The 17,490-nt window shown below is 40.7% G+C and overlaps 1 protein-coding gene across 5 annotated transcripts in view; it reads right to left on the minus strand.

The window, feature by feature from the left end:
* Window positions 1–2,338: 2,338 nt before the first annotated feature.
* The window catches only part of MAP3K19 (mitogen-activated protein kinase kinase kinase 19), a 38,820-nt gene continuing 23,668 nt past the window's right edge, over window positions 2,339–17,490 (minus strand). For 2 of the 5 annotated variants that reach the window (XM_043487940.1, XM_043487939.1), the window contains 5 exons: window positions 16,390–16,433; window positions 12,248–14,698; window positions 9,252–9,401; window positions 7,225–7,922; window positions 2,339–2,797 (listed from right to left, as the gene is read on the minus strand). In XM_043487940.1, the coding sequence (XP_043343875.1) occupies window positions 2,731–2,797; window positions 7,225–7,922; window positions 9,252–9,401; window positions 12,248–14,698; window positions 16,390–16,433 (3,410 nt within the window). In that variant the 3' untranslated portion in view covers window positions 2,339–2,730. The remainder of the gene's footprint in view (window positions 2,798–7,224; window positions 7,923–9,251; window positions 9,402–12,247; window positions 14,699–16,389; window positions 16,434–17,490) is intronic. The other 3 variants (XM_043487943.1, XM_043487941.1, XM_043487944.1) reach the window with 3 other exon arrangements.

Below are 17,490 nucleotides of genomic sequence, written 5' to 3' on the forward strand. Positions count from 1 at the left end.
CAATTGCTTTAGAGACAAAGTCAGCCATGGATTTTCACAAATTTAAAGAGTCATAACAATATGAGTGCTACAGCTCTTCCTCAGGGCTGTGTAGTTCAGCTTTTCACAGCACAGTGCCGTACACAAAACTTCTTGTTAATGATCAATGAAGATACAGACTGCCTACACCCAATATTTTCAAGTTGAATCACCTGGAAAGCTTTTTTAAAATGTGAGTTGCTTTAGTTAGATACCTGCCTTCAGCTGAATACTTGGAAGTACAACAGGTATGAGGAATAAAGATGGCCTGGTACGTGATGGAGGCTTTTCATGGTCTTTGAGCAGGTTAAGTGGCATTTTATATTGGAAATACTCAGTACACTAAAGGCCCAGGACTGTTTCGGTCAAGCAGGAGAGTGTGGATAAAGTAGGTAGAATCCTGCACATCCCCTAACCCCATACTCCAGAGCCCTGGCTTTTCCACAGTGGCAGCTCGCCTAATCCACTGAAAAATGTCCACAGTATAAGGGCTAGAATAGGGTAAAGTTAAGAAGGTTCTAGAGTTGGAACTACTTTTAGGATTTTACTTGGGAAGTTAAATTTCCTTTGCTTGAGCTTAAGACCTATTCAATATGTAATGAAATTCACTTCTGGATGTGCTTGAAAACAGGTGTTGTACCTGGTCAGAAGGGGATATAGGCGTAGAAGGAAATGCAGTGTTGCTAAATGAAAAATGAGAAGCTTTTGACACCAATTAAGTCATCAGAATCATACTGGTGAATTTATCAGCATCTCGAGGTTTTTTTTTGTTTTTTTTGTTTCTGTTTTTGTTTTTAGTAAAAATAATGTAACTGATTTCATTTATAAATGACAAATCTGGGAGGCAGCAGGGAAAGGACTAAAGTCAGATCTGGGTAGCCGCCCCAACTCACTCACCCGTTGGATGACCTTGAGAAACTTAACGTAGTTCTGAGCCCTACTGTCTGTTGATAAAATCAGACTACCACCAACCCAGACAGCCTGAATTAAATGATGTGCCTTTCACTATTAAGAGCTCAATGAATGCTTGCCCTCCCAGCCTTCACCTTTCTGAAATCCCAGTCTTCTTTCAGGACCTCTACCTCCTAAAGGAAGATATAAAGGGAGCAAACACCTGGGCAGCGATATAAGCTTAATTTCAATGTTAAACAATAAATGACAAAGCTCTTAGGATCAAGACTTGCCTATTAAAAATGTACAAATATTGAAGGTTCTGTTAAATTGGTGTCCAGTGTTCCTGTATCAGAAGAGGGGTGGGTTTATTAACACTGGCTTTGTGTGTCTGTTACTGTGATTTGTATACACAGTATAAACATTTCTTAGTCCCTGCCCTTTCTTCATAGGGTTTTTATAGTTAATTGCTCCAAAGTCAGATATAATCAGTCAGACTTGAAAGAATGCCGAAACCCATACTAAGATAAAAAAAAAAAACCTTACTTAAGATGGTATTGATACACAAGCAAAATAAGGAAAGTATCCCTTTAATTTTTATCAAATGTGAGGGAAGAACCCTGCAAACCGGAGAGAGAGAAAGAAGGTATACCCTCAGCCTTGTAAACATGTTGGCCAAAGTAAACTCCTACCTCAGCTGAACTGTGTTTCACATACTTTGAAAACTTCTCAAGAAGCAGCTTGATTTTGACTAAGCTTCACAACTGGTGAGAATTAGAATTCCCCTCAAGTTAGCTTGTAATTAGGCCACCTTCAAATGATACCAGCTAGTAAATATCTGTAGACCTAGCTTAGGGTGTCAATGAAAGGTAGCAGATGAATGGAGTCACAGCAACGAAACCTTATCAAAAAGTCCACCAACTTAAGACTTCGTAATAATTCTGACAACTTGTCCCCATTTACTTTTGCAAGGTTTTTCAGTGTCCTGGAAGTGGAGGAAGATGACCTTGGCAGGGATGTCCTTCCTTCAGGTGACATAAGCAAAATGTCCTAGAAAAGTTTATATGCTGACCCACTCTCCCCTTATCAGATCAACGAGCTTTTATCCCACCAGCTGGCTTATGTTTAGCTAGTTCTCAATGCAGTAATGATTATATTCACTCTGTAAACAACTGAAGACCTCAAATCATAGTACAAAGCACAGGGAAGGCAGCCTGAGGGTTATGGAGCCCACCCTGTACTGCCCAGCTTCTTGTAGGTGGGAACTTTCGAGGTGTTAGGGGACCCTCTGGTAATGAAAGGCCAAGACCCTCCTGTTAATGTTGAGGCCCCTGTTACCGCCAGTGTCAAGATTGCTGCCTACGTAAACTGAATCTAGTGCCTTTCTCCTTCACCTTTTCACCTTCCTCCACTCTCCTTTGTAAGAATTAAATAAGTGCCTTTGCCCACCAAGCAAGAAAATACATTTACTTTTTTATACAATTTATTTTGAACTAATGACATTAAAATTAACCAGCCAAAAAAAAAAAAAAATAGAAGGAACTAGCATATAAAGCAAGAGAAATTGTAGTTCCTGGATAAAACTGTAAACACTGGAATTTTTCTCGTTTTACTGTTTAAGACAATTTGCTCATATACATGGGCAATTGTGCCTGAAGCTAGAGAAGGCTAACTTGTAACTAAAACTTTCCCACTAAGTGACATTGCAGGATCTGGTTAGATTGACTTTCCAGTAGGAAAACAAGGGTCCCTAAACCATCATTTCCACAATGAAACAGTGACAAAGTATCTGTAGTGAAGCTGGAAAGTCCGGATGTCTGTTCAGTGACTTCTCTTCAAGAAGGAGTGCTTCAGGAGCTGAACAGCAGAGGGCCGCTCATGCTGGTCCCTAAGAAGGCAGAAACACGTTAGAATAAGCACCCAGCAATATGCCTGCCAACTACATCTACTTGACTCAAAATACCTACTGTAACAGTGGAAGTGCGACCTCTGCCCGTCAGACAGACTTGAGTCTACACTCCAGATTTTAGCTGTGTGATCTTAAACCAGGGACTCCAACTCTTCTCTCATCAGTAACATGGGGATAACAACACCTAACTCATTGGCACATTTTTTTTTTTAATGTATATACAGCTTTTAAAGGGTCACATAGTAATAATTCAAAAATTAGGACCTGATTCAAAACCAGTCGCTACATTTCCATAGTACTTTTGTTCAGTTTGTTTGGGGTATAATTTATACACAGTAAAATACACTTTTAGATGTACAGTTTAATGCACTTTTAGTTAGCATGAAATTTATTTTTAAATTTAGAGGAATCCAGGATTGAAAAGCCTTTTAGAAGTAGACATTTAAATATGCTTTGGTGATTAATTTAAATAATCCCACTTGGGATACTCTTGGATGAGCATAAAGGGAGACAGTTTCTTAATTACCAGGTGGCACGCGTGGTAAAGAACCCGCATGCCAATGCAGGAGACATAAGAGACGCAGGTTTAATACTGGGCTGGAAAGATCCACTGTAGAAGGAAATGACAACCCACTCCAATATTCTTGCCTGGAGAATCCCATGGACAGAGGAGCCTGGTGGACTACAGTTCATAAGGTCGCAAAGAGTCGGACACAACTGAAGCGACTTTGCACACGTGGCTTGGATTTTTTTCCCTTGCCTCAAGAAATCAAAACGGGGAGGTATGTTCAAGTGGGAGGGGACATGATTAAACCTATGACTGATTCATGTTGATGTTTGGTAGAAAACAATGCAGTACTGTAAAGCAATTATCCTTCAATTAAAAACAAATTTAATAAAAAAAAGATGCTTTTGACAATGAACTGGTCAATGAACCAATGAACCAGTCAATAGTTTTCTGCAGTAAATTATTCCTTGGGCATTCTTTTGGTTAAATTGGCTATCTTGATCATTTTGGAAGCAAGTGACCACTAAGAACAGCCCAGGCGAAAATGAAAATAAAATACTTTTAAAAGAAAGTGATCATGAATCATTCTAAAAAAAAAAAAACCTCCTCCCTTCCAGAGGCTCTTTCCCCAGCCTTCAAAATATGCAAAAATCTCCTCTTGAAAAAGTCCTTAAGTGACCATCATTTCTAGCTGCCATCCTATTTCTTCTATTTCTGCCAAATTTCTCTAAGTTGGGCAAGTCCAATAACTTGTTTCAACATTCACTATCCTAAATCTTTATTATTTGGCCTGCTTATCTCTCTACAAACTGTCCTTTTAAAATTAATCCTGACCAAGAAGGACTTTCCTAGCAGTCTAAGTGGTTAAGACTCTGTGCATCCAGTGCAGGGGGTACTGGTTTGATCCCTGGTCAGGGAACTAAGATCCCACATGCTGCACAGTGCAGCCAAAAAATTGAAGGGAAAAAAAAAAGGAAGTAGTCTCTAAGCATAACCTTCTTACCAGATTTAGTGAGCTCAGCCTCCTTGTCATCTCTGTAGCATTTGAAGTATTCACTACCCCGCTTCTTTCTGAAACAATGTCTGCTTGGTGTTAAGAGAAACTGTTCTCATTGTTCTTCCCCCATGGGGCAACTCCCCTCCCTCCCTTTCTTCCAGTTGAGTACTAGATTTAATTCTATGCATACTGTGTTATCTTCTCCCATGAGAATTTTCAAAAACACTTTCCTCAGCACTCTAATCTTTTCATGATTATGGCTACCAAACTTTTGATTTTCAAATACACATCTCCAATGTTCACTGCTTTCCCGAGCAACAATTCCATAGCTTCAAATGTTTCCTTCAGCTTCCTCCACTGTACCTCATTCACAACTTGCTATTATTTCTCCCATTATCCAGGTTCAAAACCACGAGATCCTATCATCCATCACCAAGTCCTGATTCACCTTCCTCTAAAATGTCTTGGAATCCCCTTACACTCCCACTGCTTCCATTATCATCAAAGTCCAAGCTCTGAATTCCAGAATGGCCTCCATTCAAGGTCCCTCTACAGAATCTGCTACCTGACCTTCCTCCCCAAAGACCTATCTTTTCATGGCGTCCTCTACCCCAAATTCTTTGCAGTTCCCTGCTCTCCACTGCCTGTTGCAACAAAGTTAAACTCCTTGGCCTGACTCCCCAGAATTTCTGAAACCTGCCCATAGTAGTACCCAGAGCCATTCATCTGAGGGCTTCCCCAAATTCATTTGTTATATTCAGTCCTTGTTCCTAGTTTTTAACCTGATCATCTCTACTTGTGAATCTTTGAGTGCCTTTCCCTTTTATTTATAAATATCCACACCTCCAAGGAGTTATTTTCATAGACAACAGGCAAAATTCTAGAGTCCTCAGGGTCTTTGGCATAGAATTTTAGGAGATAATTATATGCTTGCATGACACTCATTAGGTAAGGTGTGTTAACATTCTCCCATGGGTTATTTAATGGTGGAGCCCTAATTATGTACTCCATGCTATGCTAAGCAATTACACACACCGTTTCACTTAACCTTCACAACAACCCTATTAATTGATTATGAGTTGTGTATTGCTTAGTTTATGAAGCAATGGTTCAAAAGGAAAGCCAAAAAAAAAAAATCCACCCTTTCTCTTTATTTATTTATTTTTAGTTCTACCGGTTTATTGCTACCAACCCATCTCCCTCCACCTCATGCACACATGCTCAGTCATGTGACCCCATGGACTGCAGCCCGCCAGGCTCCTCTGTCCATGGACTTTTCCAGGCAAGAATACTGGAGTGGGTTGCCATTTCCTTCTCCCACTCTTTCTCTTTAAAGCTGTTTGTGTGTATAATGAGAACTTGAAAAAAAAATGAGAGTAGCAAGCAGTTTTTGTGGATCAATAATAGATCATTGTTCAATGCAGAAGAAACTAACCACAGTAAGTAAGAGGTAAACTCAATCTTCCAAACTAGCACTGGTCCATATGATATTCCTAAAACATTTATGTCCCTTTTGTGAGGTGTTTTGGCAGACAGGAAGGGGCAGCTCTGTGCCCACAGCTCTGCCTGCAAATCCATCCTGGGATACCTAGGGCATCTCTGCATCTGGGGATGCCCAGAACTGCAGCCCCCCCCCTCCCCCACCCTGGAGTATGTGGTGCTGTCCTGGCCCCTGTGAGTCCCTCAAATCAACCAGGTCAGACTGATTGATATACAGGTGCTGGAAGAGAAAGGCAGAGGGGCTAAGAGAGACACATTCGTCAGCAGACAGAGAGATCCTTGGGTTCTGAATATTCATTAAGAATGACAAAAGGAACTCGTTCCGGAAGGGAGCTGGAGGGAGCCATATATATTTGCTGAAGGCTGGGGCACTAGAATTTTTCATCTAGGAATAAGAAAGCATATCTCTTGGAAAGGCAAGAGATAGTGTTTGGGGATCAGGCCTCCCTTATCCTCACATGCAACTCAGCGCTGAGCCTCCTCGATGCTCTTCTCCATCAGGTAGGTAGATGGGCTTGAGAGCCCCTGCCCTCCTCTTCTGCTCTCCTCCACCATACCCACACACACATAGAGGTACACACACCAACCAAACCCATCTCTCTGCCTTTCTGCTTTATTCTTTGGATTAAGACTTCATGTAAGCAGAGAGTACCTGGCTAAGAAAAGTTAGGACACTACACGAGTGGGTAGTCTCTCAGCCCCCTTACAGTCCTAACATTTTAACCAGAATTTTATTCCATAAATACCAGGAAGCCTCAGGACAGGAGAAAACAGGGGACCTTCTGGAACTTTTCTGCTTCCCCAAACACTACCCACTTGATGCTTGAAATACTTCAATTAGAGATTTGTTCCTTTGACTCAAAATGTTTCCTCTCACTTTAAATGCAAGTGTTTCTGGGGGAACAATACATTAAATCTGTCAATCATCGATTAATCAATTCATGTCATTTCCTTGATATGAATGAATTTCTCACATACTTTCCTGAGAGCCAGTTTTAGGAAGGAATGAGAACACTGGTTCCCCAAAAGGGGAGGGAAGCTAAGCACAGATGATGCCATTTCACCATGCTAGGCCCTGGGAAGATGTCTCTTTGGTAAAGAAACAGATCTTGCAAATAAATAGCAATTCTTGCACATCTATTGATTTGAGAAAGTACTGTCTGTACCTGATAAGACATTTAATTGAGACACCTCCCACTTGAAGCATTACCCCCATACCCTGGTACAACACAGAACACATCACCCAATGTCGCTACTCATGATTCTTTTCAGAGCAAAATCACTCCCCACTTGATTTTGTAACCTGAGCAGAGCTAAAAATGGGCCATGAATCTCAGGGGAAATGTCAACTGCTTGGAATCTCTGGGGATTTACCCTCCTTTCCTGCTTTCAGTTTCTTACCTGGTGAGGCACACGCGCACAAAGTCTGCTGCGTTTTCTGAGAAGCAATCTGGTAAGGCAGGCATCAGCCCTCGGTGTGCGCCAATGTAAAACATGGCTGCCATCCTGTCCATGGAAGCCAGTGGAGGCTTCCCGGTGGCCATCTCAAAAACAGTGCAGCCAATGCTCCAGATGTCTGACTTCCGTCCATAGCCAGACTCATTGATGACTTCCGGGGCCATCCAATATGGAGTCCCATGCATGGACTTGAGCATGTCACTGTGGGTGCCATTTAGGCCAGCCCAGGCCAAACGCTTGGCACAGCCAAAGTCAATCAGCTTTATGACTCCAGTTGGCATAAGCATAACATTATTTCCTTTGATATCTCTATGCACCACACAGTTCTCATGGAGATAAGCGACACCTTGCAGAATCTGTTCTGTATATTTACAGAACACCATCTCAGGCAATGGCCCAAAACGGTTTATAATACTAGAGATGGAGCCACCAGGAACAAACTCCATGAAAATGCTTACGATGTTTTCCTCCAAGCATGTCCCCAAATAGGCCACAATGTTGACATGTTTCAAGGCTTTGAGCAAATCGACTTCTTCCTGCAGTTTCCGATATTCTTTTTCAGTAGCTAATTTATCAGAGGTATCCAAAGCCACCTGTTTTACAGCTATTAGCTGTCCTTGGCTAGTAAGACCACAATACACCTAGAAGCAAACCAATGCCTTATTATTAAATATAAACGATGACTCATTCACAAAATGCCTCCCAAACCCTGGTTTTTCTCTAAGATGATACATCCCTATGTAAATGTGAAGTATTATACTTAAACAAATTGAAAGTTGCAGGGAAGCGAAGATTGGGATAAGTAGCATGGTGAATGCATATCATAATAGCTTAGGTTCAGTCATCTCTAGCAATCTGTGCAAATATTGGGTTGGCCAAAAAGTTTGTTCAGGTTTTTCCATACCATCTTACTGAAAAACCCAAACAAACTTTTTGGTCAACCCAATACCATGTACAGTGCTTGGGCTTGTAAAAAAAACATTTTTTGCAGTAATAATTTTTATTGGACTGTAGTTGATTTACAATATTGTGTTAGTTTCAAGTGTACAGCAAAGTGAATCAGATATGCATATACATATATCCCACTCTCAGTAAAGTGCTGGGACTTTAGATGGTATTTTATGCAACTCACAAAATATAAGAAATATCTTTTGTTTTTGCTTCTTGGCAATGGCTGTCCCAACTTTGGGTAACATAACTTGAATTGTTGAACAAAAAGACCTCTTTCCCACAGAACTTGACCCTCAGAGAAGGCGAGACCAGAAATACAATGAGCACCGAAGAATTCATGCTTTTGAACTGTGGTGTTGGAGAAGACTCTTGAGAGTCCCTTGGACTGCAAGGAGACCCAACCAGTCCATCCTAAAGGAGATCAGTCCTGGGTGTTCATTGGAAGGACTGATGCTGAAGCTGAAAGTCCAGTACTTTGGCCACCTCATGCGAAGAGCTGACTCATTGGAAAAAACCCTGATGCTGGGAAAGATTGAGGGCAGGAGGAGAAGGGGACGACAGAAGATGAGATGGTTGGATGGCATCACCGACTCAATGGACATGGGTTTGGGTGGACTCCGGGAGTTGGTGATGGACAGGGAGGCCTGGCGTGCTGCGGTTCATGGGGTCACAAAGAGTCGGACATGACTGAGCAACTGAACTGAACTGAACCACCCCATGAAGCCTGAGAATGAGAGCCAAAAGGAGAGACAGAGAGGCCAGACTCTGATGACATTGTTTGACCTCTGAAACCAGCTGTGCCCAGAGTCAGATCTACTCCAGACCCTTCAGTTACATAAAACAGTGGACATCCTTTTCTTCAAGCTGGTTTGGGTTGGGTTTCCTATTACTTCTAACTGAAAGATCTCTAAGTAAAAGAGTATATGGAGTGGGGAGGGCAAACAGGAAGACTAGGAAAGAGGGAGGGGTCCAGGAGGAGAGGAGATTTTTTATTTCAGCAAGCTTCCTGTTTCACTTACTGTGCCATATGCTCCCTTCCCGAGGATCTCACCCTTGGTCCACAGGATAGATTCTTCATACTTTAAACTATTTTCAGAAAATGTCTTCTTTTCATGTAAGTTGAAAAATCTCTCCTCTTTGTCATATCTCCTGAAGCCATTACTATATCTCTGGAAGAATGAGACCAAAAAAAACCATCATTACATTGATTCCTTGGGACAGAGAGAAAGGGCAGATAGGAGAATCTTCCTTTTCTAACTTCAGACCAATCAGAGAAGGCCAAATATGCACCCTTAACCAATCACATGGGAGGCCCCTTCTAGTTGATCGTCCCCCCAACAACCTCCCCAGGACAACAGCCTCCAATCAGGGCACACCTGAAGCCTTTTTCCACTAAAAATCTTTCTCACTCCTCTGTCTGCTTTTGAGTCTCTACCAAATAAAAATGATGGTGGTTGACTCCTTTGCTATAATGAGCTCTGAATAAATAGCCTTTGCCTGTTCTATTTCCACAACACACACATACACACATAAATAAAAGCATTTATACCTACATTTCCATACACATACACACACATACACACATTTATACACAAATATACATACATATAGATACTCTGTCTCTCTCTTTTTTTTTCAGCTGTGCCACACATCTTGTGGCATCTTAGGTCCCCAATCAGGGGTTGGACCAGAGCCTTTGGCCGTCTTAACCACTGGACCCCCAGGGAATTCCCCAAACCTTCTTTCTTACATACACGTGCATGTATGCATGCATGCACAAGCATAACAAGCAAGTCTGAAGGTCAAGATCAGCTGCAATAGACTGAAGATCTATGGTCCTCTAGACCCTTGCTACTCAAAGGAGAATCTGTGAACCAGCTCTATCAATATCCCATGGGAGCTCATTAAACTTGCAGAATCTCAGACCTCAGACATACGGAATCAGTTCTACATTTCAGCATGATCCTCAAGAGATATGTATCCACAGTAAACCTTTAGAGGCCCTGCCCTTGGGAAATAAGTATATTTGTAGAGCTTACACCACGTTTTTCAACTGTTTGATCAGAACCAAAAATACTTGGTCTTGATCTCCTCTATGAGTTCTTAAAATAAATGATGATGGTGATGTAGAGGCACAGAGAAGGTCCTTAAGAATAAGACGTGGCACAGGATCACCTCCCTAGAAATGACCCCAGGTGCCTTCAAAGGGCCACATGGGTTCCTCTTCCTCCTCCACAGCCTCTCGTGTTTCTTATTCAAACTGAAATTTAAGGACTGCTTGGAAATGAAAGATCACAGAAGGTCAGTTCTTTATTCCAATTGCAGGGTAGGGTTATGGGCTGATTATATTTACCAGCCTGTTAGCTTTTCTTGAATGTGAACTGGCAGACTGGTAGAGCGATCTCAGACACACAGGCGTGTACACATGTACCCCTGTCTCCCACCCACGCCTGGCAGCCTCTCTGCATCACTATCCACCTCCCAGCAGAGACCAAGCTCACCATGAGGGTGGAGCTGGCCTTTTATGACAAGGACTATTCCCACTGTATAGTGATTAAAAGTGTTGGGCTGGAATCAGAATGCCCCTCCCCACTGCTCACTCCCAGTGAGACCTTCTAAACCTCATTTTCCTCATCTGCAAAATGGAGACTTGTTATTACCTTCAGGACTGACCTCATGGAGCTGTTATGAAGACAGAAAGGAGACAGTATAATGTGTTTCACTCATATGTGTTAAGTTCTCACCTTGTGTATTCTTCTGTTCAGTTATTTAAAATAATTATTTCTGATCCTGAAAGAGTGTGATATAACTAACCCTAGTTAGTGTTTAATGAATAATGTTTCAGCTAAACCGAATGCTTCTATCTTTAAAATTTAGGAGAAGATAGGACTTCCCTTGTGGTTCAGTGGTTAAGGCTTCCCACTTTTCCAAAGCAGGGGGTGTGAGTTCTAATCCTGATCAGGGAGCTAAGATCCTGCATGCCGCAAGGTGCAGCCAATAAACAAACAAACTCCAAGTCTGTTGGAGTAGGTAAGAACAAGCAAACAAACAAAAACTTTCATCTTAAAAAAAATTTAGTAGGACAGGAGGGTGATATACTTCAGTGAAAACTGAAACAGGCATAACCCTATCACCTGTTAGTATTCTTCTCCCCATCCCAACTCCAATGCCAAACAAAATTTTTTTAATGTATTCAGGATTAATGCTTATGTTTTCTTGAGAGCAATGGCTGTGTCTTGTACCTTATCATGTCTCTAGTTCTTATCCCAATAGCAGGAACATAGGAGGCATCAATAATATTTTTGTATTAAAGTAAACCATTTGGCAACAAATGCTCAGGTGCAGAGAATCTTTGAGAAAAGATCTTTTCATGTCTTCATATGTTTTTTGGAACTAGATACTGAGCTACTTCAGGGGCTGTGTATCTCACACACCACCTAGAGTAATGCTTTACCCACAATTATCTCCCAGCTATTGTTGATTGAAAACATCATCACCAAATATAATATCTACCTATTTTAGTAAGTAGTTTTGCTACAGTAATGTGCCCAAAGTGATTCCAGCACAGTATCAGGCTAGCTAAATTCTAGAAGTGAGGCAGCATAATGAAACAGCGTGAGAGTCAGGGGACCTGGATTCCAAACTTGCAACCAAACAATGCAACCTTGATGAAACTATTTAACTCCTTAGGGTTTCTGATTCCTTGTTTGAAAATAAGGGGTTTGAAGCAGATTGTCTCTGAGGTCCCTTCCCACCCCAACGAATCTCTGATTATTAGTTATGTGATGTGCTGTGCTTAGTCACTCAATTGTGTCTGATTCTTTGCAACCCCATGGACGATAGCCTGCCAGGCTCCTCTGTCTATGGAATTTTCCAGGCAAGAATATTGGAGTAAGTTGATATGCCCTCCTCCAGGGGATCTTCCCAACCCAGGGATCAAACCCAGGTCTTCCGAATTGCACACAGATTCTTTACTGTCTGAGCACCAGGAAAGCCCGATTCTAGTTATACCAACCTGTATTTTGACGTTTGTTGTCTCTCTACCTAATTCTTGCATGTTATTTCCTCTCTTGCTGAGGATAAAATCTCGGCTTTCAGGATCTGTTTCATCTGCCATTATTTGGCAAGAGTTGTTATCTTTCTCATCAAGAGCTAATAGTTCTGCAGCTAGACAACCTAAGAGTTCATCTGTCAATTCTTCATTCTTTACAGAGTCTAGAATTTCTTGGGAAATTGAATCTGTATCATTTAAAGTTTTTCCAAGTGTTTGATACGGAATTGACCCATTAACTAAACTATCATGATCCAAAAACAGTGCCCAGTGTTGATATGCTTGAGAAGTTACACTTTCTTGTTTCTCTTGGGAAGAGAAACTCCTATGAGTTTTCAACTTATCTGAAAAACTATCAAAGTCTACATCGTTAGTTAAAATTTGGTTGCCATTTGTTTCACCGGGAGATGCTACCTTCTGCTCTTCTTGCAGTACATGCATGTTGCAAATTTTCTCACTGGGTACTGCCCAGCTGTTTTCTGAAAGGACAAATGGGGTTTGGTGGTGTAGCTCTTCAAGTTGATGCAGATCTCTGAGGCTCATGGCAAGTATCTGATTGTTAGAAATGTCTTCTTCATCAGCAGACTCTTCCATAGAGACTTCTTCAACAATGGACAAATCTGAGACAGGAAAGAAATCTTTCTGTTCAGTGAACTGCTCATGAGCCTGAACCAAGTTTATGGGCTGAACTTCATCTTTGGAAGATAGAAAGCCATTTCCTGAAGACTTAATCTGCCACCCTGGTTCTGAAATGCCATCACCATTTTCAGCATCTTGTAGGGTGCTACCTACAGCCTGGCAATCCTTTTCTTTAGAAATTAAACTTCTGTGTTTTTGTTTAATGCCAAGAGAAGATTTGGGGGGTTTACTATGCGGTCTTTTCTGAGAAAGTCTGTTTCGGCTATTGCTGCTCCTCTCACTGTGTGAAGATCGACATTTATTGGTGATACATCTGCCTGATGGAGCTGAGCATATCTCTCGGTGATCCTTGTTTTCATGCCGTTCAGCCTCTCGCATGTGACAATAAACAGGAGTTCCAAACATTTCATAGATTCCAGGCCCGTTCGCAGTTGAATTGATCTCTTTGAACATGTCACTATACTTCAGATCTAAGTAATTCAGTCTTGGCTCTGCTGGTTGAGCAGAGAGAGGAACAGAAGACTTTTTTATTCCTGGATTTTTGTAGAGGCAAGGGAATGATGGCTTTTTAGGTTTCAAAGCCTGGTAAGCAGATTGCTTCCTTTCTATCTGTGGCAGTCTCCTTTGAAACTTGGGTGGTTGCCAAGGTCTGCGATCCACAAGCCCCAAAGCAGGAAAAACTTGAGTTTTTATACTGGTTTTGTGCATGGTCGGCTTCACGGAACGTTCAGTGGAAATCATGAAATTTTGAGGTGTCCTGTTACTGGTCTTGATCTTTGAATCTAACTTATTTCTCTGGGTTTTCACCTTATGCCTGTCATTTTCTTGGTGTGCAAGTATGTTGAAGCTACTATTGCTACGAAGGATGCCCTTTCGTTTTTGGAGGCTTGGTTTGGTTATTGCTGGTTCCTTGGGAGTTTCATCTCCAGGGAAAGTGATGTGGATAAGAGGCACCATCCCATTCATTTCTGGTTTGATTGTTTCTGCTACTGATATTTTTGTGCTTGTCTCCATGCTGCTGTGATCTTCTGAGAGCTTTTCAATGGGGCCATCAGTGACTACATCAGACAAACTTTTAAGAACAGTATAATCTTCTGAAATATGGTCTAGTTCAATTGCTTCGCCTCTAAGTGCTGAAGCACTTTTTGAATCAGCTTTATCATTTTTAGTCCCTTCATCCTGGCTTAGACCTATATCTGATGGCAGGGCTTCTTGGAACTTGATTGGCTTGGTGTATCCAACTTCTGAATCTTGTTCATAGTTTCTGGCTACTGAATCCTCTTTCTTTCCTGATGAAAGAGATGGAGCGTTCTCTTCTGCTCTTCTCAGTTCATTACCATGGCAGTCAATATCCTCTTCCCTATCTGTAGGAAAATTGCCTTCCTTGAAATTCTCCAAGGACACTAAAGATTGTCCTTTTTCAAAGTGAGAGACTTCAATGTTGATACATCCTTCTCTTTCCTTGGATTTCCTACTCCCCCCCTTTTCCAGGTGTTGTCTGTGATGGTGAGCCTTCGAAAAAGAGCACATGTTTCTGGACCAAATAGAACTGTCAAAGGATCTGAGAGTCTGATCCGCTAACAACTTGAACGGTGCTTCCTTCTGCTTATTTGATGGTCTAAATTCATCAGATTGACTAATAGGCTCCAAGAGCTTAGGTATGAAAGATACGAGACGTGGAATATCTCTTTCCCTTGCTTTTTGATCCTTGTGACTTAGGGGTATAGTAAGGAGACCAGATCTCATGGGCAGAGATGATAGCGGGGGCAGAGGGAACTAAAAGGAAAGAAAGAAAAATTAATGAATGTAGAAACACATATGCATTTCATGTCAACTGGTGTCAAGTAATGTGAAGAGATTTTAAGATTCTCTTTAGGAAGGGCTTTAAAGTACAAAGTTATCCTGGAGATCACAATTTTAAAAACTAAAATCTCATTCCTGGTGTTTTCTTAGAACCAAGGTAAGACAATACTTTTAAAAACTGATATTAATATTAACATTACAAGGTTCATGCTTATCTATTAAAAATAAAGTCTCTATCATATAAATTAAAAAACATTTGCATTTGTAAAGATTTCTGTTGTCATTTCTGTTTACCTTCTATTTTATTTCTACTTTGTATCTATTCTCTTTCCTGTTTACTTTCCATGGAATTTATCCAAAACTTAAAATTCCCACTTAGAACAGCTTAAAATTGCTGTTACATTTACTCTGTGATCATTCAGACCAACTCAGAATTTTAATATGGAACACAACTACTCCTCATGGCTTGGCTGAATTGTTTTGCTGAGGGTGGCTTATAAATCTGCCATGCTATACACTTGAAAGTTAGCTCCTGGGACTTCCTGGATGGTCCAGTGGCTGGGACTCCATACTTCCACTGCCAGGGGTGTAGGTTCGATCCCTGGTTGGGGAATTAAGTTCCCACATTCCTTGAAGTGTGCCCAAAAAATCTAAAAAGAGAAAGTTAGCCCACTAAATTTTTAAATTTTCTTTGGCCTTCCAACTATTTTCAAATTCAGTTCAGTTCAGTTTCTCAGTCATGTCTGATTCTTTGTGACCCCATGGACTGCAGCACGCCAGGCCTCCCTGTCCATCACCAACTCCCAGAGTTTACTCAAACTCATGTCAAATTAATTTTCAAATTAAGCTAGTTTATATTATTATCAGCCTCTAGAGGTCAGTGTAACCCAATATATAATATTCCGCTTTTTGCTCAGTTAAGCTATAAACTCTTTACACATTTCACTGTGGCCTTGTGTATATAGATTTTATACCTAGTAATATAGCATAGAAAACCATAGATCATGAGTGGTAATTAAGAGCTGCATGTTTAATTTTCATTCTGTTGCCACCCGCGTGTAAGAAGAAAGGAAAAGAAATCTGACTAGAAATAGGCATTAGAAACAGGAGAGACACAGTATAATTCCCCAATTTTATTGCCTACATGACTTCTCAGAATTAGAAGCAGATTCTTCCAGTGCTTTAAACATCTCCCTAGTAGCAGCTTTTTTTTTTTTTTTAGGTCAATGAACTTTTTTTTTTCTCAACACTAAGCAATATATATGTGTTTTCTCAAAGACTTATACAGGCGAGTCAGACAGTTGGAGAATTGCAAGGCTCTTTCAAAATGCTTTACTTACAAATGAGACAGCCAGGAAAATCTACCATGGAAAAAGAATCACCTAACTTCTCAATACATTAAAAAAAAGAAAAAGAAAAATTAGGTATGTCCAAAAGAGCTACTCACTTCATTATGTGGAGAACTATACCCCGAAAATATATATACATGTCAAGATATAATTTTCTCAGAAATTATTTGCTCCTCTATAAAGTATATGTGCGTTGTTGTTTTTCCAAGGTTATATGGTGAGGATTTTTGGTTCTGAGTTTTTTGACAGAATTTGTCTCTGACAAGATTCTTTGGTTTTAATTCGTAAGTCAAAAATGCTCAAAACTACTCTTACCTCAATTCTTCGGCTACTATACTTCATGTCAGAGGTAGAAAACTCTGTAACAAGAAAAATAATAGTCCTTATTATTAGGTATTCTTAGTAGTAGAGTGAACACAGTCAGTACTAAGCCAGGGGATGGAGTGATCCTGGCTCTGAGGTTTGAGGAAAAGTTGGTAAAATGTAGTTTTTCCAGATGTGATCTACATGGAGGTGGGTGCGGAATCACCACACAAAACTACTGCCACTGTAAGGGTGGGTTATTTTAATATAATGGGTTTTTTTTTTTAATATAATGGTTTTTATATAAATACATGTTATACATGTTTTATATTTATAACATTTGTACACACATAGTGTGATATTTATTTATTTATTTTTATTTATATTCCTTCTGGAAACACATGCCCTCTGGATCGGAAAGTAGAGCATTTATTACCCATGAGTCATCCTAGCGCCAGCTCCTTGCACCCACTTCCCTGCAAGTTGGCGCAACGAGAACCAGATATTTCCCTGCACAGGTAGTGAGGTTGTCCCACAGGAGGAGACCCTGAAATTATGAGACTCAGAGCTTACATACAGTGTTGGCAGTTCGAACCATCTTTCCCTTCCAAGAAAGAGAGACCTTTACTAAGAAATGTACGCTAATGTCCCTAGGAAAAAGGGGAGATGTGTCTCTGAGTCTTGTTTGTTTCTTACCCTAGAAAGTTAAGCAAATGGCATTTGGCAAAATCAGCCTTGATCTTTCTGAAGCAATATCTTATCTCTAATTTCCAAGCCATATTTGTCATTCAATCATTTTTTAAATTGGTCTCCCAATGCTTTTTACTCAGAAAACCCAGACTTCACAGAAATGTGAAAATATTTACGTATTATTGTCTTGCAACTGTTGTTTGAACTCAAATATGGGATAGAGCATAAAGTCTGAAGGGGTGCAGAGAAGGGTGAGATGCAATTTACCAGGAAGGGTAAAACCTAGTTGTTTTCTTACGAAAACATCAGAATGGTCCCTAAAACCCCACTCACCATCACAGCTTAAAGCTAAAGCCAAAGGCTCCAAACATATTCAGGGTTGAAGTGAAAGTAGCTTAGTCATGTCCGACTCTTGGTGACCCC

This window comes from Cervus canadensis, chromosome 15 (genome assembly GCF_019320065.1).
Source record: "Cervus canadensis isolate Bull #8, Minnesota chromosome 15, ASM1932006v1, whole genome shotgun sequence".
Lineage (NCBI taxonomy): Eukaryota > Metazoa > Chordata > Mammalia > Artiodactyla > Cervidae > Cervus > Cervus canadensis.